The sequence below is a fragment of the Macaca nemestrina genome, chromosome 6 (genome assembly GCF_043159975.1).
Source record: "Macaca nemestrina isolate mMacNem1 chromosome 6, mMacNem.hap1, whole genome shotgun sequence".
NCBI lineage: Eukaryota > Metazoa > Chordata > Mammalia > Primates > Cercopithecidae > Macaca > Macaca nemestrina.
Window position 1 is genome coordinate 1616535 of NC_092130.1, and position 23144 is coordinate 1639678.

Genomic DNA, 23144 nt, shown 5'->3' on the forward strand with positions numbered 1-23144 from the left:
GCAGGCTGCAGGCCCGGGCTGCCCTCGCCCTCATTTATTGCCCCCTGCTCCTCCTCAGACTCCTAAAGTCACTGAGGGTTGAGCGAGTCTCTGCCAGGACCAGCCTCTCCCCGTCCTGGGGACCTCCAGGCTCTGGAGTTGCCTCCATTCTGTGTCTCTGTGACTCTGCCAGGACCAGCCCCTCCCTGTCCTGGGGACCTCCAGGCTCTGGAGCGCCTCCATTCTGTGTCTCTGTGACTCTGGCAGAAATTCCTGGAGCTGGCCAAGCAGGTGGGCGAGTTCATCACCTGGAAACAAGTGGAGTGTCCCTTCGAGCAAGATCCCAGCATCACCCACTACCTGTCCACCGCCCCCATCTTCAGTGAGGATGGTAAGTGAGTCCTGCAGCCCTCCTGCCTGCTGGGCCACGGGACCCTGGGGTAGCCTCTCAGTCGCCATTCAGGACCTCTGCTCTGAGTAGGTTAGGGAGGCACCCTGCCCACCTGGGCTGGCTCCAGGAGGGAACAAGGAGGGCTCCATCCCCCCAGCTGGCCCATTGCCACTCCAGGAGCACAGGATGGGCCTGAGGAGGTCCAGGCTGGGACCTCAAGGACCCCCGGGGCCAGGCTCCTCCCCGGACACAGTTTGGACACCTTTGGAATTGTAAATCAGAACCATCTACCAGACTGAATCACTTTCCTCAGTGAAGTGGGGGTGATGATAAGAATCACCCTCAGCCGGGCGCGGTGGCTCACGCCTATAATCCCAGCACTTTGGGAGGCCAAGGTGGGCAGATCACAAGGTCAGGAATTCAAGACCAGCCTGACCAACATGGTGAAACCCCCTCTCTACTAAAAATACAAAAATTAGCCGGGCGTGGTGGCACCTGCCCGTAGTCCCAGCTACTCAGGAGGCTGAGGCAGGAGAATCACTTGAACCCAGGGGCAGAAGTTGCAGTGAGCCAAGATCGTGCCACTACTGCACTCCAGCCTGGGCGACAGAGCGAGACTTCATCTCAAAAAAAAAAAAAAAAAAAGAATCACCCTCCCAGAGCTTACGTGGGGAGTGCCAAGCACGGCACTGACTGTGTAGGCGTGTACGTGTGTCCTGGTGTAATAAACACAGGCGCGAGATGAGGCCTCTTTGCTCCAGAGTGCCATTCATTTCTGTCCTCTCCACTAAATAAGCATTTCCATGTGATCATTTGTCAGACGTAAGTTTGCTTGCAAGTGTGCTAAGGGGGCAGGTCCCAGGGCCCTGCTTTCAGGAAGCAGAAGTGGTAGAGAAGCAAGTGGCCCTGTGTGCTTGAGCTGGGGTGGCATGGCCCCGTGGCCAGCCACATCACCCTGAGAGGGCCTGCTCCGGACGCAGAAGACCTGGCTCCTCATCACCGCACGCAGGGCACAGACGGACCCTCACTTAGGCTCAGGGAGCACTTTCACTTTCTAAAAAAAAAAATAGGGGAGAAGGATCTTGTAATGATTTTGCTTTTGAATACTTTCAACTTTGCCATTTTATTGTTTATATTTTGAAGCTGGGAACTTTTTGGAGGGGGTTTCACCCGTATCTGTAGCCACCTCCCGCCACTTCCACTAAGAAGCTCAGCAGCTGATGAATAAACCAGTCTGAGCTGCTCCCACCACAGTGAGCTGTGCCATGAGCAGGCCTCATCGTCTCTAAGGCTCCCCTGCAGCATCTGGAAAGGGGGGTGATGTGAGAACTTGCTCCCCAGGGCCATGGTGAGAATGCCTTGAGTTGACCAGGCAAAGCCCATACAACTACACTCAATCCACACTAGTGTATTAGTTTCCTGTTGGTGCTGTCACAAATCACAAACTTGGTGACTCAGAGCAACACAAATTTATCCTTATAGACTTCTGGAGATCAGAGGGCTGAAATTAGTTTCTTTGGGCTAAAATCAAGGTGTCAGCAGGGCTGGTTTCTTCTGGATGCCCTGAGAGTAGCATCTATTTCCTGGCCTTTTTCAACTTCTCATGGCCACCTGTATTCCTTGGCTGTGGCCCCTTCCTTCATCTTCAAAGTGCATCACTCCAATCTCTGCTTCCATCATCACATCATCTTCTCTCCACCATAGTCAAATCTCCCTTTGCCATGCTCTTATAAGGACACCTGTGACTGCATTTAGGGCCCTTACATATAATCCAAGATATTTTCCCCATCTCCAGATCCTTCATTTAATCATGTCTGCAAGGTTCCTTTTTGCCTTAAAAGCACTGAGAGAGAAATGACACTTTACCCATAGGGGAAAAACAGTTTGAATCATGTCAAATTTCTCATCAGAAACCAAGAGGCCAGAAGACAGGGGCACATTTTTCAATTGCCAAAAATAAAGAACTGTCAAGCCAGAATCCTATATACAGTGAAAACATCCTTCAGGAATTAACAATAGATAAATCAAAATAGAATTCTAAAAGCTGTTCAGGTAAACCACAGGAAGACAAGAAAAATAAAACAGAGAACAAAACACAGAACAAAAAGAAAACAAAAAAATAGACAAAAAGGCAGACTTAAGTCCTAACATATTAATAATTACATTAAATGTAAATGGTCTAAATACCCCAAGTAAAAGAAATTGACAAAGTTGATATTTTAAAATGATCCAACGATATGCTATCTACAAGAAACTCACTTCAATATAATGATAGAGACATTTTGATAAGTAAAGAGAAGAAAAGGGCTGGACGCGGTGGCTCAGGCCTGTAATCCCAGCACTTTGGGAGGCTGAGGCGGGTGGATCACGAGGTCAGGAGATCGAGACCATCCTGGCTAACACGGTGAAACCCAGTCTCTACTAAAATTACAAAAAATTAGCCAGGCATGGTGGCAGGTGCCTGTAGTCCCAGCTACTCGGGAGGCTGAGGCAGAAGAATGGCGTGAACCCGGGAGGCGGAGCTTGCAGTGAGCCAAGATCACGCCACCGCACTCCAGCCTGGGCAACAGAGCGAGACTCCATCCCAAAGGAAAAAAAAAAAAAGAAGAAAAGATACAGCATGCTAATATTAATTAGAGGAAAGCAAGAATAGCAATATTAATTTCAGATAAACTATACCTTAGAAGAAAGAAAATTATTACCAGAAACAAAGAAAGACATTATATATTAATAATAGGGTCAGTCCCCCAGGACATAGCAATCCTAACTATGTATCCACCAAACATCAGGGCTGCAAAATTCATTAAGCAAAAGCTGATGAAACTGAAAGGAGAAATAAGTAATCTACAATTACAATTGAAGATGTCAACACCCTTCTCTCAACAATTGATAAAACAACTAGACAGAAAATCAGCAAAGACAAAGAACTCAACAATATCATCAAACAACAGGATCTAATCAACATTTACAGAACACTCCATACAAGTGCAGTAGAACACACATTTTTTAAAATCGCCCCCAGAATATAGACCAAGATATACCATATCCTGAGCCATAAAACAAGCTGAAACAAATGTAAAGTAATTGAAATCATAACACACTGTGTTCTTCAGCCGCAGTGGGATTAAATTATACATCAGTAGCTTGAGACAATAGAAAACTCTTCAAACATTTAGAAATTAAATGACACACTTGTAAATAATCCATGGGTCAAAGAGGCTCATGGGAAATTAAAAAAATAATTGGGCCGGGCGCGGTGGCTCAAGCCTGTAATCCCAGCACTTTGGGAGGCCGAGGCGGGCGGATCACAAGGTCAGGAGATCGAGACCATCCCGGCTAACACGGTGAAACCCCGTCTCTACTAAAAAATACAAAAAACTAGCCGGGCGAGGTGGCGGGCGCCTGTAGTCCCAGCTACTAGGGAGGCTGAGGCAGGAGAATGGCGTGAACCCGGGAGGCGGAGCTTGCAGTGAGCTGAGATCCGGCCACTGCACTCCAGCCTGGGCGACAGAGTGAGACTCCATCTCAAAAATAAATAAATAAATAATTGAACTGACTGAAAATATAATCAAATTTGTGGGACAGCTAAAGCAGGACTGAGAGGAAATTTTACAGCACCGAATGCATATATTAGAAAAAAGGGAAAGTTTCAAATCAATAATGTAAGTTCCTACATCAAGACTCTAGAAAAAGAGGAGCAAAATAAACTCAAAGCCAGCAGAAGGAAGGAAATAAGAGCAAAAATCAATGAAACTGTAAGCAGAAAAACAATAAAGTTAATCAAAGGGCTGGTTCTTTGAAAAGAACAATAAAATTGACGCCATCTAGCAAAGAACCTTTTACAAAGAAAAGGAAAAGACACAAATTACTAATACAGTAGTGCCCCCTTATCTGTAGTTACCCTCAGTCAACCATGGTCTGAACATATTACATGGAAAATTCCAGAAATAAACAATTCGTAAGTTTTGAATTGTGCACCATTCTGAGTAGTGTGATGAAATCACACGTCATCCCACCCTGTTCCTCCTGGGACATGAATCATCCCTTTGTCCAACATTTGTGCTGTATTTATGCTGCCCGTTAGTCACTTAGTAGCCATCTCAGTTATCAGATCAACTGTCAGTGTCACTGTGCTTGTGTTCAGGTAACCCTTATTTTACTCTTTTTTTTTTTTTTTTTTTTGAGACAGAGTCTTGCTCTGTCACCCAGGCTGGAGTGCAGTGGCATGATCTCAGCTCACTGCAGCCTCTGCCTCCTGGTTCAAGTGATTCTCCTCCCTCAGCCACCCAAGTAGCTGGGATTACAGGCATGAGCCACCATGCCCAGTTAATTTTTGTATTTTTAGTAGAGACGAGGTTTCACCATGTTGGCCAGGCTGGTCTCGAACTCCTGACCTCAAGTAATCTACCAACCTCAGCCTCCCAAAGTGCTGGGATTACAGGCGTGAGCCACCGCACGCAGCCTATTTTACTTCTTAATGGCCCCAAAGTACCTGAGTAGTGATGCAGGCAATTCAGATATGGCAAACGGAAGCTGTAAAGTGCCTCCTTTAAATGATGAGGTGAAAGTTCTCAAATTAAGGGAAAAAAAAAATGTATGCTGAGATTACTAAGATCTACAGTAAGAACAAACTCATCCATGAAAGTTTGAAGAAAGAAAAATAAATTCTTGCTAGTTTTGCTGTTGCGTCTCAAACTGCAAAAGTGCCTGATGGTGCTTAGTTAAGATGGAAAAGGGATCCAAGGCAAGTATGTATAGGATTCCGTACTATCTACAGTTTCAGGCAGCCACTAGGGGACTTAGAATGTATCCCCCACAGATAATAGGGGACTACTGTACCAGGAGTAAAACAGGGTATCACTAACGACTACAGACATTGAAAAGATAGTAAGAGAATACGACAAACAACTCCACACACATGAATCTGACAATTTAAATGACATGGACTAATTCCTCAAAAAACACAAATTACCACAACTTGACATAAAATCGATCATTTGAATAGCCCTATAACTATTAAATAAATTGAATTTATAATTTTAAAACTCCCAAAAATGAAGTCTCCAGGCTCAAATGGTTACACTGGAGACTTCTACCAAACACTTAAAGAATTAACACCAGTTCTGCACAGTCTGTTCCAGAAAGTGGAAGAGGAGGGAGCCTCCTGATTCATTTTATGAAGCCAGTTATCTCAGTCAGTTTGAGCTGCCATAACGAAATGCCTTAGACTGGGTAATTCATAAACAACAGACATTTTCTTACCACTGAGTTAAATATAGATATAGATATATATTTTTTCTACATATAGAGGCCAGAAGTCCAAGATGAAGGCAGATCCTGTGTCTGGTGAGGGCTGCTCTCTGCTTCCAAGGTGGAGCCTTCTCGCTGTGTCCTCACATGGCAGAAGAGGCAAATGCAGTGTCCTTATATGGTAGATGGGCAAAAAGGGGCCAGGCTAGCTCCCCCCAGCCCTTTTATAAGGGCACTAATCCCATCCGTGAGGGTGGAACCTCATGGCCTAATCGCCTCCTACAGACCCCGTCTGTTAGTTAACACTGTTGCATTAGGGATTATGTTTCAACATGAATTTTTCAGGGACACAAACATCCAAACCATGGCGCCAGTATTACTCTGATACTAAAACCAAAGACAGTACCAAAAAAAGAAAATATAAACCAATATCCCTCAGGAATATAGATACAAGAATCCGTAACAAAATAAGCAAATAGAGTTCAGCAATATATAAAAATAATTATACGTCATGACTAAGTGGGTTCATTCCAAGGATGCGAAGCTGTTCAATATTTGAAATTCAATCAGTGTAACTCACTATACTAAACAGCTAAAGCAGCAAAGACACATGATTATATTAATCAATGCAGAAAAAGGATTTGACAAATTTCTACACGCATTTACAGTAAAAACTCTCAGACACTAGTAATAGAAAGGAATTTATCAGCATGACAAGTTGCATCTACAGAAACGCTTCTGCAAACATCATATTTAACAGTGGAAGATTCAATGCTTTCCTCCTAAGACCAGTAACAAGGAAAGGATGTTCACTCTTCCCCACTCTTAGTCATCATAGTAATGGAAGATCTAGTTAGTGCAATAAGGTAAGAACAGGAAATAACACACAAATCAGAAAGAAAAATTAACGCTGTCCCTATTTGCAGATCATGAGGGAAAAAAATCCCAAGGAATCTATAAAAACTCCTAGAACTAATAAGGGATTCAGCAAGGTTGCAGAATACAAGACGCACATGGAGAAATCAACCGTGTTTCTACGTACGAGCAATGAATATGCGCACACTGAAACCAAAACTATAATACCATTTACAATCACTCACACACAAAAACGTAGGTGGAAATCTAACAAAACATGCACAGGACGTGGATGCTAAAAATTAATGCTGATGAAAGAAATCAAGGAAGATGTAGATAAATGGAGACATAAAATGTTCACGAACGGGAAGACTGCGTAGCAAAGGTATTAATTCTCCTCCCAGAATTTAAGTACAGGTTTAATGCAATTCCTACCCAACTCCCAGCAAGACTCTTTGTAAGACAGAGATGAGATTCTCCTAAAATTTGTATGGGAAGGCAAAGGAACTAGAATTGCTAAAACAATCTTGAAAAGGATTCATGGGAGGAATGAGTCTGCTTGATGTTAAGGCTGATATTATAGAGCTACAATCATTAAGACAGCACAGTATTAGGGGAGGGATGGACACATGGTCAATGGGACAGAACAGAGAACCCAGAAAGAGACCCACACAAGTATATCAGGTGATTTTTGACCAAAAAAAAAAAAAACCTCAATGGAGGAAAGCTAGCCCTCCAACAAACAGTGCTGGAGCGTCCAGGCATCCACAGTCCACAGACCAACACGAGCCCCAGCCCAAGCCTCACACCTTACACAAATAATTAGCTCAGCATGGATCACAGACTAAAATGTAAAATGTAAACCTATACAACTTTTAGCAGGGAAAAGCAAGAGATAATCCTCAGAATATAGGGCTAGATAAAGAGTTTCTTATTCCAAATATGCCACTATTATATGACCCAGCCAATGCATTCTTGGGCAGTTAGTTATTCTAGAGAAATGAAGACTCATGTATTTATACATCATTTGAAGTGAGTTTCACACAGAAGCAAAAGCCCTTACGCAAATATCATAGAGCTATGGTCATTAAGACAGCACAGTATTAGGGCAGGGATGGACGCATGCAACAATGGGACAGAACAGAGAACCCAGAAAGAGACCCACACAAATACACCAGGTGTAGAACAGGTTATTATCATCTGGGTGTAGAACAGGTTATTATCATCTGGGTGTAGAACAGGTTACCATCAACCATAGTTGTGAAATTTCACTTCATTTTCTGTCTAGGTCTTTATTTGGCTTCTTATGAAAGTGAGAGCCCAGAGAACCAAACAGAAAAAGAGAGATGGAAATCTCTAAGGTGAGTCTTTGTGTGGAGATGGGGCCTGGGGGCTGCTTGGGACCAGGACAGGGCCGAGGGGCCTCAGAGATACCCGGGTCATCAGCCTCCTGGGAGCCTGAGCAGCCCACAGTGGGGTGGGGCGGGATCAAGCCATGGTCGTAGGATGAGGAGAGGAGGCTGAGCCTGTGACCCTCCCCTCCATAGCTGGTGGCTGCCTCTGTGGGCAGTCAAGATGCATGTCCCAGGGACAGGGACTCCCAGTCTATATTTTTATGCCAGACAGTAGGACACACGCCCCACCTCCTTCTTGCTCAGCGTGTTAACACGTCCGAGTGGCGGTCGGAAATGATCCCTAGCAGTGGACTTCGAGGACTGGCCACAGGGATTTGCAGAACATCCCTCGGGGGCAGGAGGCCGGCTCTCCTCAGCGCACTGAGAAGATGGCTGTGCTGGAGAGCCGTCTCACTGGGGTGGGGAGCTCCAGGCTCTCACCGCTGCCCGACATGCTTAAATCTGCAGATCTTCTATTTTGGGGAAGACATGAAAGCGCTGAGCTGAGGGAGGAGGAAGAGATGGAGCCCACAGAAGCCGTCCACAGCCCTGCCTCGGATGGCCCAGCGGGCAGAGGCGGGGGAGCGCCTCACTACTTTGCAAATGCCGACCCCGTGGCCTGCTGCCCCTCACAGTGGCCATACGGGCACAGGAGACCTTTTGTGGGACTTCAGCCCTGGCAGGACCCAGGGCCTCCAGACGTGTGGGTGGCACATGCCTTGGGGACATCCTGCCTTCAGGACTGTGGGGCCTGGTCAGTCTGTCCATCCTCGGCAAGGACACAACACTGCCGCAGAGGGTGGGGCCACTGCAAGCTCGAGACCTTGCTTGGTGACATGTGCCACTTTGGCCACCACCCACAGTCTGTCACCAGGTGGCTTGGGAACTTCTGGAACCACAGCAGGCATCACGGTGCGAAGTGAGATGCCCACGCCAGCCCCGAGCCCACCAGCGGCCACTGCCATTCCGCCCATGGTCCCTCACCCTGCCCTGCCGACGAGCTTGTCTCTGCAGCCCAGGTACCCGCTTCCTGGACGCTGCTGGCCCCAGGAGATAGCTTTCTGGTAACAGCTGTGGAACGGGTCAGCAGGACAAACTGGACACCCGGAGTCACAGTGTGTACACGGCAGTCCCGCCACCCAGCCCCTTGTAAACTCTAGTCGCTATAAACACACCCATACACCCTGGCCTATCCGTGTCCACCCCATGTCTCTGACCCGCCGGCCTGAGATGACCTTTGGCCAGGATGCCTGGCAGGTTTTCAACTCAGCCCGGGGAATGTTGTAGCCACAGTTCCAGGTATGGGACCGGGAAACCGTTTCCCATCCAGGGACCCGTGTCGTGCTCACAGAGCCTGGTGCACGGTGGATGCTCAGCTAACCTTTGGGGAGGGATACCCAGAGCCTTGCCTGTGCCTGGTTCCTCTTGTCCAGAGCAGGGCATGAGGAAGCCAGTAAAACCCCTCGGCCCACCAGCAGGCCCCTCCCACAGCCCCACCCAGTCTGTTTCCAGCCCCTCACAAACTGAGCCAGCAAGCAGTGCGCTGGGGAGCAGCTGAGACCCCACCTGACACGTGACAAGGTCATTTAGTCAGGAAGTCAGGGAGTGCAATTTGCACCCCCTTTCCTGGTCAGGGCCTGCTGGGGGTGCGGATGGGTTGGGGAGGGAGCGCTGGGGTGCACTGACTGACCCACCCTGGCCCTCTCTAGGCCATGTCAGGCCCCTCCGCGGTGGGGTCCCACTCAGGATCAGACTTGGCTGTCCTAGACTTGGTTCCAATCTGGGGAACAGGCAGAGACAGGGCCACCAGCAGCCCCGGTGCCTCAGCCAACTCGGGGACTCTGCCTGGTGAGCCAGGACCGCAGCAAGGCCCAGAAGGGCCCGGCAGAGGCCCAGGGCCTGCACACCAGGGCCTGCACACCGGGGCCTGCACACCGGGGCCTGCACACCGGGGCCTGCACACCAGGGCCGAGCAGAATCTGCCCTGCACCCTCCAGCCCACCCCTTCCATCTGAGACCCCAGGGCGGGCAAGTAATGTACAGAGGTGGGGGCAGGGCTCCCATAGGGCCCGGGCAGAGCCCTGGAGGCCAAACCCCAAGAGTTTGGGGGGGTTCCAGGAGCTGGTTAGAGCCACCTTCTCACCCTCATCCCTACCCGACACCCGCAGTCCCTGGCACCCCTTGGGCAACATGAGAAAAGCCCACTGCAGAGGTCAGCGGGGACCGTCCCTGCCTCCTGGCTGCACCGGTATGCTGTTCCCACTGCCTGACATGCTGTTCCCCACCTTGTCGATCCAGTCAGAGCTGCAGCCTCAGGTGCAGGGCCCATCTCCCAGAAGCCATTCCTGACAGCAGCCCCCCAGTGGCCCAGCGCAGGATGGGTATCAGGACGGCCAGGTGAAGCTGGGTGCCCCGAGGCTCAGCCCAGCAGGGGAGGCTCTGGGGCAGGAGGGAAGGAGGCAGCCCACAGCCAGCCCCATGGAGAAGGCAGGTCTGGGGGCTCAGGCTGAGGACATTTGTGCCTCAGGATCCTCCAAGGGGCCTTCAACCTGGCTCTGCACCCCTCTGAGCAGCTGCTGGGTGCCAGGCCCTGGTGCAGCCAGAGGGCATGAGCTCCCTCAGAGGACCCGCCCAGACCCGGTGTTCCTTCTCCAGGTGCAGCCTCGGAGCCCAGGGAGGCCTTGCCCACAGCCACACAGTCTGCGCCTTGGCTCATGGCCCTTCCCTGCAGAGGCGTCTTTGTTCTCCTGTAGTCCTGGCTCCAGTGTCATGGCCAGCCAGATGGGACGGCCCCCAGGGGCTCCACAGGGCAGGGCCTGTGCCTGTGGGGCAGGTGTCAGCAGCGCAGGTGGTGCCCAGGACTAATGCCTGTGAGCGCAGCGTGGCACCAGGTGATGCGAACCCCTAACACCACTGAGTCGAACGCAGGCACGAGGCGGGGCCTGGCCATGGGCTCTCCTTCACTACCTAGGCTTCTCCAGGGAGGGAGCCAGGGTGGGGTGGAGCCTGCAGACCGGAAGATTCTTCCCTGACTGGGGCTTGCCTCAGAGGCCCTGGGCCTGGCTGGGGTTCCAAATGGATTCATTCTCACATGGGGGACCCGTGGGTTCTCTGAAACCCCTGCCCCCCATCACTGCATCACTGGGGACTGCCCTCCACCCCAAGCAGTTCCTTGGGAAATGGTGTCTTGGTTCTGGCTGCTGGAACAGAATACCGGAGGCTGGGTAATTTATAAACAACGGGAATGCATTGCTTACAACTCTGGGGGTTGGGAAGTCCAAGATCAAGGCACCAGCAGTTCAGTGTCTGGCCCCTCACAGGTGGTGCCATCTGCGTGCCCTCACACGGAAGGGGTGTGCAGCTGCCTCCAGCCCCTTTTATGAGGGCACTAAGCCCATTCACAAGGCCAGCACCCCCATGACTTAACCACTCCCCAAAAGACCCCACCTCTTAATACCCTCACACTGGGGGTTCCGTTTCAACATGGCAATTGGGGAGGTTACCAACATTAGACCACATCAGGCATCTCCATGGTGGCCAGCACCTTAGCCTGGGAACCCAGCCACATCCAGCCCTCTGCAAAACCCATGCAGGCCCCCAGAGCAGAACCCCAGATAATCTCAAAGGTGTGAGTAGGGCTGTCCCAGGGACTGTCATGGTCCCCTTCCCTAACAACTCAGGGACAGATAAACAAATGCTGACATAGCCCCTCCTCCTTCAGATCCCTCAGGCAGGCATCAGACCTCAGGCCTCTGCGTCTCCCAACCCTGCAGGGTTCCTGAGTGGTTCTCCAGGAGGGGCAACCCCCTCAGCCCTTGGAAGTACCCCGTGCACCCGCAGCACCCTCCAAGCAATGCCCTCCCCAGTTTCTAGCTCCCGATCACTGACTCACTCACCCATGGGTCAAGGAGGTGAGCAGCTGGGATCTCAGTCAAGAGCGCCAGTTGGGATGTGTCTCAGCTGAAGGCTCATACTTCATACCTGGAAACTCAAACGCTTCCCCATGACACCGAGCCTCAGGCCAGCGCTTCACCTGCAGCCTAACAAACCCCGCCAGGTAGGTGCTGTCATCATGCCCCTTGGCAAGTCGGGAACAGAGGCTCAGAAAGGCTAAGCAACTGCTCATGGACAACAGCATGGAGAGGGGGGGCGTGCAGGGTCTGTTGCCTCCACAGCTCTGCTTCTAACCATGGTGTGGAGCAGAGGGGCTTCTGCCACCACCTGGGCTTCCCACAGTCACACGGTGACATGTGTCTTTCCTCTGCTCCTGCCTGCTCCTCTTTTGCAGGTCCCTGAGCCCCCTGGTGTCCCCTGATGTTTCAGGAGGACCTGCACTGTCCCATTCATGCTCAAGACAAAAATCTGCCTCGGCCCAGCTCCCCTCCTGCACCTGCCCTGGCCCTCCGCGGGCCCTGCTGGGTGAAGCCATGCCTCATACCCAGCCATAGAGAAAAGCAGGCCTCACTCCCTGTCACGCCACCCTCCATCCCCAGGCACCCAGGCTGCGTGGCTCATGGCCTGCTGCACAGAATCTTCAGTGAAAAGGGCCCCATTTTCACTCCCCAGGACTCAGGTTGGGGTCCTGGGGCCCTAGGCCAGGAGATGGATCCAGTAGGGAAATGTCAAAAGGCATGATGAGAGGCCCCTCAACCACAGCGGGGCCCTGGCCTGTGGCTGGGTGGGGTGCCTGACACCGTCGTCTTCAGCATCCCACCCTGCGCCTCCAGTCAGGACCGGAGAGATGGGAAGGTTAAGTGGAATGAAGGGATCTAGGGCATAAGCTGTCCCCACTACAGCCCAACAGACCGTTACCCAGTGGGCAAGCTGAGAGCAGTTCAGCAAAGGAGGAGACAGAAATCCCACGCGTCAGGGCAGAGAGCAATGGCAGGAAAGAGCGGCAGAGGCCAGCAGTAAAGATCCCCACGGGCAGACCAAGGAGCTTGAAGTTTACCCCAAAGGCTCTAGGGGAGCCAGTGAAGAGTTTCGGGGGTGGCAGTAACATGGTCAGTTTTAGAAAGATCTCTGATCGCTTTTGACCCAACACTTCCACTTTTACAACCTAAACTAAGCGAAAAAATCTGAGATCAGCACATTATTTGCATAACAGAGATGTCACAAATGGCCTCCACAGTCCTGCTCCTGTGCCAGCATGTGGATTTGCTCGTCAGCCCAGCCCAGCCCTTGGAAAGCCCAGCTGAAGGCCCCTAACCAGCAGTTCAAATTCTCTGAAAGAAGACCACATTGATATGTCATTTTTACCTCTTAGATTGACAGAAAAATAGTAATGTTTTGAAGCACAGCTGGGGAAACAAGCACTTGTGATTGCTGTTCGGAGTGTAAATTGAGGCTCTCCCATGGGGGTGGATTTGGTGGTTGCCATCAAAATTATAGGCCGGGCGTGGTGGCTCACGCCTGTAATCCCAGCACCTTGGGAGGCTGAGGTGGGTGGATCACCTGAGGTTTGAAGTTCAAGACCAGCCTGGCCAACATGGTGAAACCCCATTTCTACTAAAAATACAAAAAATTAGCCAGGTGTGGTGGCAGGAGCCTGTAATCCCAGCTATTCAGGAGGCTGAGGCAGGAGAATCACTTGAACCCTGGGGGCAGAGGTTACAGTGAGCCGAGATCGTGCCATTGCACTCCAGCCTGGGCAACAAGAGCTAAACTCCATCTCAGAAAATAAAAAAATAAAAAATAAAAAAATAAAAATGACAAACATGTGGATGCTGTGACATGGGAATGTCTCTTCTACGAAGTGATCTTCCTTCACCCTTACACACCTTCAAATGAAGTCTGCATACAGCTGTTCGTCGCAGCAGTGTTTGACAGCAAAAGATTGGAAACAACCCATGTCCATAAATAGGAAGCCGGGAAAATACATCCCCGTGTGCCTCCCCATGGAACACTCCGCAGCTGTAATAAGAATGCTTCATGTACGGACGTGGAAAGGCACCCTCACCCCACAATGGACAGACCAGCCCACCAGCGTGCTTCAGTGGTCCCACAAATCCTTGCCAACACCTAGTGTCAGTGTCAGGATTATGTTCCTGCAGCGAGATGTATGCCACCAAAATGAGGAAATAAACCAAGAAAGATGATGTGGGTCAGCAGTCACAAGACCCAGCGCAGGGAGAGAACAGGAAGTCCTGGGAGACAGCCTCTGTTCAGCACCAGCAGATGAGAGCCAGTGGGAGGACAGGGCTCCAGGAGAAGCCCGAACGGAGAGAGAGCTGGCAGGCGTGACTGTCCTGATCCTTACCACAGAGTGCCTCTGGGGAACAGAAAATATGAAAGGAAGGGGAGTGGGAATGGTAGCTTCTGCTAAAAGCCTTCTTACACTAAATTATTTTTAAGTACTACTTTGATTTTTTTAGTTGATTTTAAGCTGGGCATGGTGGCTGATGCCTGGAATCCCAGCACTAAGGGAGGCAGGAGGATAACTTGATGTCCATCGTTCAAGACCAGCCTGGGCAACACAGTGAGACCGTGTCTCTACAAACAATTTAAAACTTAGCCAGGAGTAGTGGCGCACACCTGTAGTCCCAGCTACGTGGGAGGCCGAGGTGGGGGGATAGCTTGAGCCCAGGAGTTCAAGCCTGCAGTGAGCTATAATTGAACCACTGTGCTCCAGCCTGAGTGACAGAATGAGACCCTGTCTCCCATCCCCCCAGAAAAACACTTTACAACCAAAAAGTGCAGTAAATCACTGTAGGGGGTAGGGTAGAGTTCCCAAATCTGAGAGGGCCTATAGCCTAGCAAGAGAGCTCTGCACCCAGAGAAATGAGCAGGAAAATGGGCAAGGGGAGGACACAGACAGCAAAAGGTGGTTCTCTCTCCAATGTGATGTTCCTCCAAAATAATAGCATCTCAGACACACACAGCTACCAGAGGAGGAAACGCCCTGGGGCCCAGGCCCAGGGAGGGAGAGCCGGGGAGCTCCTCAGGGCAGTGGGGATGAAGGGTATCTGCCCAGCATCAGGAGTAGGAATCTCAAAGGGCAGGCAGAGGAGAGGAGCCGAGGGAGCCCAATGGACCCCCTTCCCAGCAAAACGAGTACAAGGGGTAAAAATGATTCTTTTAAGTCTCCGGAAATTGTCTTTTTTTTTTTTTTTTCTTGAGACAGAGTCTCGCTCTGTTGCCCAGGGTGGAGTGCAGTAGCGCTATCTTGGCTCACTGCAACCTCCACCTCCTGGGTTCCAGCAATAATTCTCCTGCCTCAGCCTCCTGAGTAGCTGGGATTACAGGCATGCACCACCACGCCCGACTATATTTTTTTTGTATTTTTAGTAGTCGGGGTTTTGTATTTTTAGTAGACGGGGTTTCACCACGTTGGTCAGGCTGATCTCGAACTCCTGACCTCGTGATCTGCCTGCCTGGGCCTCCCAAATGCTGGGATTACAGGCGTGAGCCACCACGCCTGGCCCGGATATTGTCTTAAAAGCATAAACCGAATGAAGAAAAACTGATTCAAGAAAAACCTACTGAAGCTTGGTAAGAACAGTGAGCACGATGACATTTGAACTATCACCACTTCCTCACTCGTCACTCTCAGCTCAGAGTGACAGACGCTCTGTGCCAGGTGGGAGCAGCAAACACAGAGCTCCCAGGCGAGGCCACCAGACCTCCACGGGACGGGCGGCTGCCAGTGTCTGTGCCCGCACCGCCCAGCTCTGTGTCCGAAGCTAAATCCTGAGCGAGCACAGCAGAGAGGTCAGGGCCCTCCTCCAGCCAGCCCCTCCATTGCAGAGTGGAGACTCTGCTCTAGGCGCTTCAGTCTGAGAACACCGAGGCAGGCTGGCTCCAGCTCACTCAGGGTGGAAATTCCACGCTGGGAGAGGTAAGCCAGGAAGATCAGAGGCTACAGTCCCCACCCAATCCACTCATCAGGCAAGGGTGTCACTCTGAGAAAGTGGGCCGTTGTCCCTACCACCCACAGTGAAGCAGTGACTGAGGAATTTTGCCCAGGAGAGGAGAGGCAAGGCATAGAGCAGACAGCGTCTAAGCTCTCCCCAAAGGAATTGCCTTTATTTGAACACAGTGTAGGTAAGTTCAAGGCTAAGGGCACTCAAAAAACAATAGAGAGGCTAGGTGCGGAGGCCCTTGCCTGTAATCTTAGCACTTTAGGAGGCCGAGGTGGGTGGATCACCTGAGCTCAGAAGTTTGAGGCCAGCCTGGCCAAGATGGTGAAACGCCATCTTTACCAAAACTATAAAAAATTAGCCTGGTATGGTGGCACAAGCCTGTAATCCCAGCTACTTGGGAGGCTGAGGCAGGAGAATCGTTTGAACCCAGGAGGCGGAGATTGCAGTGAGCCAAGACTGTGCCACTGCCCTCCAGCCTGGGCGACAGAGCTGGAGTGTCTAAAAACAAAACAAAAACAATAGAGAGCGTGTTGGTAAGCGATTAATAGATAACTAGCAGCTTCAACAGAGCAACCAGCTAAACCATAAGCCAGCCAATTTACCAGATAGAACCATGGAGAAAAGCAGCTACAAAGAGCCCTCCTGGGGTCAGAATGAACCTCAAAGACTGGCCTGGAAAACTGCCCCTGCAGAGGCGCCTGCATTTAATTGAATCAAACTGTGGCGAAATGTACGTCCCGGGACATTGTCATAACAGTAGAACAATCATCCAGCAATTGGTGGCGCCTAACAGCTGGTGCGAGACCAACAAAGGCAGTTAACAGAATTATGAGGGGAAGGGCCAGCCAAAGAGAGCCCTGCTAAAGCCACCGCCACCCCAGGATGACTGTGTGCACGCCCAAGCTTCCCTCTGAGGAGCGACAGCAGAGGCATCACCTTGCAAGTGAAACAGACCGCATTAAAATAGCCCAGTTAAGTCTCCTGCTTTTCCCTGACACGTGGCCTGCACCTGAGGCCTTTGCTCTCGATTTTTTGCCAATTGGCCAGTAAAACTTTATTTGCCAAAACAGGCAGCCAGCCTGTGGGCAGTAGCTTCTGATTTAATTTTTTAAAACACTGCCTTGTTTATCCTGATTCCCTCCCGCGCCTTGGCATCCCTGGGAACGCTTACTTGAGTAAGCATCTCAAATTGTTTACTTGAGAGGTCACAAGGGTCCGGGGGCGGTGGCTCACACCTGTAATCCCAGCACTTTGGGAGGCCGAGGCAGGGGTATCGTTTGCGGTCAGGAGTTCGAGACCAGCCTGGCCAACACGGTGAAACCCCGTTTCTACTAAAAATACAAAAACTAGCCGGGCGTGGTGGCGGGTGCCCGTAATCCCAGCTACTCGGGAGGCTGAGGCAGGAGAATGGCTTGAACCCGGGAGGCGGAGGTTGCGGTGAGCCGAGATCGCGCCACTGCACTCCGGACACAGCGAGACTCTGTCTCAAAAAAAAAAAAAAAAGAGGCCGAGGCTCCAGCCGGCCCGCGCCGAACCGCCAGGGGGCGCCCCCGCTCCGGCACGGCCCACCCAGCCCGGCAGGAGTCCGCGGCCCCGGGGTCCCTGAAGCCGCGCCGGGCGTCGCGATGGCCGGGCCTCAGACTGGACCCTCACCCTCCTCTGGCGGCAGCCGCCCTCCCCACGCCTGCCCCATCCACTGCCACCAACCTGTGTCCGTTTCTCCCCCAGACGCCCTGGGATCTGTTCCTCCTCCGCTCCCGGAGCCCTCCCCGGGTCTGGCCTCCGCGGCTCCCGCCGCCCGGGGTTTTCCTCACGTTGTGATGTGAGGCCGGCCTCGCAGCGTGGAGGCCTGACCTGAAATCAGAGCTGACGACTGTTCCTTCCCGCCGCGGGTTCCCGCCGCCGCCGGACGAGCCTCCCGGGAGCCGGTGACGAGCTGCCCGGAGCGCCCTGGCGGCCCCTGCGGGGACGTGGCTGAGGACGCGCCTCTCACCTCCCGCGCCGGAAGCCGGAGGAGCAGAAAACGCAGCCATCGAGGTGAGTGATATTTTAATGCCATGTTTTTGAAAGGTAAAGTTAATGAAAACGTCCAAGAACAAAATAACAACATTTTAAATAAAGACAGGATTTTGTTTGTTTTTGACGGAGTCTCTCCCTGTCGCCCAGGCTGGAGCGCAGCGGCGCGATCTCGGCTCAGCGCGACCTCCGCCCCCCGGGTTCCCGCCGTTCTCCCGCCTCAGCCTCCCGGGTAGCTGGGACCACAGGCGCCGCCACCACGTTCGGCTCCTTTTTTGTGTCTTTAGCCACCACGCCCGGCCGGTTTGGGTTTTTCTTTTGGCCTCAGGCTCCAGTCCTCTGACTGACCCTGTCTTTGACTTTTTAAAATGTATGAAAATATTATTTATGCTGACTGAGATTTTGGGGACCCGTCTCCAATTTTGCACCGGAGGCAGCTCCCTCACTCCCTCCATGCTAGTCCCAGCCCCAGCAGAGAAGTCAATAAACAAGTAATAGGTGGACACGGTGGCTCACGCCTGTAATCCCAGCACTTTGGGAAGCCAAGGTGGGCGGATCAGCTGAGGTCAGGAGTTCAAGACCAGCCTGGCCAATGTGGTGAAACCCCTTCTCTACTAAAAATACAAAAATTAGCCGAGCGTGGTGGCACATGCCTGTAATCTCAGCTACTTGGGAGGCTGAGGCAGGAAAATCACCTGAACCCAGGAGGCGGAGGTTGCAGTGAGCCCAGATCGTGCCATTGCACCCCCAGTCTGGGCAACAAGAGTGAAACTCCCCCTCAAAAAAAAAAAAAAATCAGGCCGGGTGTGGTGGCTCATGCCTGTAATTCCAGCACTTTGGGAAGCTGAAGCAGGAGGATCACTTGAGGTCAGGAGTTTAACGCCAGCCTGGCCAACATGGTGAAATCCCATCTCTACAAAAAATATAAAAATTAGCTGGGTGTGGTGGCAGGTGCCTGTAATCCCAGCTACTTGGGAGGCTGAGGCAGGAGAATCACTTGAACCTGTCGGAGTTTGCAGTGAGCTGAGATAGGGCCCTGCACTCCAGCCTGGCGACAGAGCAAGACTCTGTCTCAAAAAAAAAAAAAAGTAATAATTTCAGAAGGTGATAAGATCTAGAGAGAATTAAACACGACCATGTGACCCAGCAATTCCACTCTCCTAGGTATTCCATTCTAAAAGAAATGACAACACACAGTCACACAAAAACTTGCACACAAATGTAATTAGCAACACCGTTCACAATAGCCAAGGAGAGAGGAAGAAACAAAATGTACTTCAATGGATGAATGGCTACACAAAATGTGGCTGTGATCTCATCAAATATACATTTGATCTTCATCTGGGCTTCCTGGCCTAAAACTGCTAGAATCCTTGGAATCTCCACAGTGGTGGCTTTCATGTGCTAAAGAGGTGGGTGAAGGCGGGCAGCCCCCAGGTAGCTCCAGGATGGGGCTGGTCACCAGAAAGACCCAGGCAGGACTAGAGGCCTGGGACTTCCAGCCTCACCCCCCAGCCTCCAGGGAGGGGAGAGGGGCTGAAGGTTAAGTTGTTCTCCCATGGCCAGTGATTTAACCAGCCATGCCCATGTAATGAAGCCTCTGTATAACCTCCAGGATAGCTGAACACATGGAGGTTCCTGGAGGGCGGCGTGCCCAGGGAGGGCGCAGAACCTTCGTGCCCCTTTCCCCATGCCTTGCCCATGCATCTCTTCATCTATATCCTTTGTAATACCCTTTATAATAAACCAGCAAGTATAAGTGTGTCCCTGAGTTCTGTGAGCCGCTCCCGCTCTAGCCAATTAATTGAACGCAAGGAGGGTGTCTTGGGAACCCCAACTTAAAGCTGGTCCGTCAGAAGTTCCTGAGGCCCTGACTTGAGAGTGGCATCAGAAGTGGGGGCAGTCTTGGGGACTGAGCCCCACCCTGTGGGCTCTGACACTATCTCCAGGTAGATAGTATCAGAATTGCATTAAAGGCCAGCAGCTGGACCTGATTGCCTTCTTGCTGGTGTGGGGCCAACCCCCACACATTTGGTCACAGAAGGTGCCTGTAATCCCAGGCACCTGTGGGGAAAACCGCCTCCTGTGTTGATTTGTGTGACAGCCAAGGGAACACAGCTGAGTTCTTCCACATTCAGTAGCATACTCATACGATGGAATATTACTCAGTATTAAAAGGAATGAAGTTCTGATACATGCTCCAACATGGATGAACCTATAAGCACTGTGCTGAGGGAAAAAAGCCAGACACAGAAGGTTACACACTGTATGATTCCGTTTATAGGAAATATCTAGAACAGGTAACTCCACAGAGACAATGATTGCCAGGGATTGGGGTAGTGGGGTGGTGATGAGTGACTGCTAATGGTATGAGGCTCCTTTGTGGAGGGGGGACATGTAATGGAATTCAGTAGTGGTGATGGTTGTACAACCTCGTGAACATAGTCAAAACCACTGATTGTACACTTTAAGATGATACATTTTACGTTATGTGAATGATATCTCCATTTAAAGAACAAGGGGCTGGGCCTGGTGGCTCACACCTGTAATCCCAGCACTTCCAGAGGCTGAGGTGGGAAGATTGCTTGAGCCCAGGAGGTCAAGGCTGCAGTGGCTATGATTGCACTCCTGCACTCTGGCATGGGTAACAGAGTGAGACCCTGTCTCTAAATAAATAATTTAATTTAATTTAATTTAAGAATAAAGAAAGGGAAGCAGAGTGATAAATAAGCACAGGGAGGTGAGGTATTAGGGAGACCAGGACAGCCTCTCTGAAGTAGAAACACTTGATGGGACCTCAGTGACAAGAAGGAGTCAGCTGGGGATTAAGCTGGGGGGAGAACATTCTGTGCAAAGGCACCACATATGCAAAGGCCCTGAGGCAGAAACAACCTCCTGGAGTCATTCATTCACTCTGCAAATCCTTCTTCAAGCCTAGTTGGAGCTAGGCACTGTTCCCTGGGGATGGAGCAGCGAGCAAAATGTCCTAGAATATAATGTAGGTGTCTGACAGCAGCTAAGGACTACAGAGGAGAGTGAAGTAGGGAGGGGAGAGAGTGTGGAGTGGGAGGGGCCGTGTTATATAAGGGGCCAGGGAAAGCCTAACTAAGAAAGTGACATTTGAGCAAAGGGCAAGTGGGATGATGGGGAACGACCGCAGAGAGGAGGAGAGACCCACATAGACAGGACCTGAGGCCATGGCATGACCGGGGAACTGGACTGCGAGGGTAGGGGCAGCCTCAGGAGGAGGCTGCCAGCAAACAAGTGACCTGGCTGGGTTCCTTTTCAAAGATCAAGATCGCTTTGGAGGCTGTGGGCTCCGTGCCCCCAACCCCCATGTTAGCAGAGCTGGATAGCAAACTTTATGTAGCAGATGGGGCTATTCTTTAAAGAAACCGCGGCATCACGAAGTCCCAGATATGACACTGGTTGCGGCTGATCAGCTCTGGATGTCCAGGTGCCCCGGGGCCCTTTAGTGGAGCCTGTCCAGAGTTCCCAAATCCAGCAGCCGAAGGAGCTGTCACTGCAGCACTTTGGCAGAGACAAGGTCCAGGCCCCACCCCTAGGACTCAGGCTCAGGGATCCAGTGGGCCGAGCAGCCACTTTGGTAACATGTGTCCCCTGGTAATGCTGACTCAGGTGGTCCACAGCCCTCACACTGCGAGAATGGCAGCCCGGGCTTTGCAGAGCACAGTGTTAAAGCCACTGACCAAGCAAAGGCACAAAGTGGTGGACCCAGATTCCACCCCGGGAGCCCCTTTAACCTGGCCTGCATGGTAGCTTCAATTTAGTGAATTGCCAGCAAATATTTCGAATTGGGAGCTGGAATATCACAGTCCGGATTTCTGGCTTCTCTTGAAAAGCACCATCTGCTGGCTTTGGCCGTGCCTCCTAACAGCAGTGAGACACCATCCCTGGGGGCTTCTCATGCACTCACGCGTCCCACCCGGGCTGTGCCCTGTTGTTATCTTCATTTGTTCAGGCTGCTATAACTGAATACCGTAAACGACAGAGCTTTATTGCTTACGCTTCTGGAAGCTGGGGAGGTCAAGGCGCCAGCTAAGTCAGTATCTGGTGAGGGTCCCAGCCCGGTTCATAGAAGGCACCTTCACGTGGCTGGAGGGGTGAGGGAGCTCTCTGGGCAGGGAGGGAAGAAACGGGGGGCCACTGGGGAACCCAGACAGGAGCAGAGGGAAGCAGAGAAAGCAAGGACTTGGCTCCTGGGAGTTCCTCTAGGCCCCCACTGAGAGTCACTTCTTCCAGTGACTGCTCTATCCAGCCCGGCTCTACCTGGGGACGCTAACTCAAGGCCTTTAGCAAACATATGTCTTCCACCTCTTGGCCTGGGCAGGTGTCAGGGAGGATTGCCAAGGAAGTAACATCTGTGCTGCGCCTTGGCCTGAGTGGAAGGTAAGAAGGAAGAGAGCAGGACTGTAGGGCTTTTGCAGGTGCAGGGTGGCCGGCGCACAGCGGGGGTCACCTGACCTGTCTCTCTATCTCTCCCAGGGGCTGTTAGGGGAAGGCCGCCTGCCACAGAAGCGAGCTCTGCATCACTCCAGCAGAAAGGGAATTTCCTGAAAGGACACTGGGCACCTCACAAGGTCAAGAGGAAGGTGGGGAACCAGGCTCAGGCAGGAGCCAAGGCCCAAGGACAGCCCAGGGCCTCCCAGGAAACAACCCACCTGGTGCAGAGCTCTGCACCACACACCCGCCACCCGCCCCGGGACTCTCCGTGGCTCCACTGCACCATGAGGAGCCTCCTGCCGAGCCCAGGCCTCGGGAGGGGAACCCCCAGGCTGCGTGCCTGCTGATCAGCTCCCAGGGTGGCAGCATGTCAGGCTGTATCTTTGATTTCAGGGACCAGAGGCCAGGGTGTCTGTGTGGCCACTGAAGGAAGAGGAGAATCCTCAGGCTGAGTGCCCCTCACCTTGCTCTGAGCTTAGCCTCAGAGAGGAGCCCTTCCTTCCCTCCCCTTTTTCTTCCCTCCTCTTCTCCCTCTCTCCTTCCCTCCTCCAAAATTAAATACTTTTCTCTAATCATATTAATAATATATTGTTATTGGCCAGGCGCAGTGGCTCACGCCTGTAATCCCAGCACTTTGGGAGGCCAAGGCAGGCGGATCACAAAGTCAGGAGATCAAGACCATCCTGGCTAACACGGTGAAACCCTGTCCGTACTAAAAATACAGAAAAAAAAAATTAGCTGGATGTGGTGGCAGGCACCTGTAGTCCCAGCTACTTGGGAGGCTGAGGCAGAAGAATGGCATGAACCCAGGAGGTGGAACTTGCAGTGAGCCAAGATTGCGCCACTGCACTCCAGCCTGGACGACAGAGTGAAACTCTGTCTCAAAAAAAAAAAAAAAAAAGCAGTTGGTACCATACATTTAAAGAACTAATA

General features: G+C 51.6%; 1 protein-coding gene and 2 long non-coding RNA genes across 6 annotated transcripts in view; 2 read left to right on the top strand and 1 right to left on the bottom strand.

The window, feature by feature from the left end:
* The window catches only part of LOC105483988 (RasGEF domain family member 1C), a 108827-nt gene extending 99771 nt beyond the window's left edge, over nucleotides 1-9056 (top strand). For 2 of the 4 annotated variants that reach the window (XM_071097989.1, XM_071097991.1), the window contains exons 12-14: nucleotides 247-370; nucleotides 7764-7836; nucleotides 8338-8508. In XM_071097989.1, the coding sequence (XP_070954090.1) occupies nucleotides 247-370; nucleotides 7764-7836; nucleotides 8338-8362 (222 nt within the window). In that variant the 3' untranslated portion in view covers nucleotides 8363-8508. Of the gene's footprint in view, nucleotides 1-4; nucleotides 114-246; nucleotides 371-7763; nucleotides 7837-8337 lie in introns of those variants that run through there. The other 2 variants (XM_071097990.1, XM_071097988.1) reach the window with 2 other exon arrangements.
* LOC139363681 (uncharacterized) lies at nucleotides 1-17526 on the bottom strand. Its single transcript, XR_011624401.1, has 3 exons — nucleotides 17439-17526; nucleotides 199-1424; nucleotides 1-123 (listed from the first exon to the last, which is right to left on the bottom strand). It is a non-coding gene; the product is annotated as an uncharacterized lncRNA (long non-coding RNA).
* The window catches only part of LOC105483989 (uncharacterized), a 14984-nt gene continuing 9139 nt past the window's right edge, over nucleotides 17300-23144 (top strand). The window contains exon 1 of the long non-coding RNA XR_011624400.1: nucleotides 17300-17768. This is a non-coding gene — a long non-coding RNA (uncharacterized lncRNA). The remainder of the gene's footprint in view (nucleotides 17769-23144) is intronic.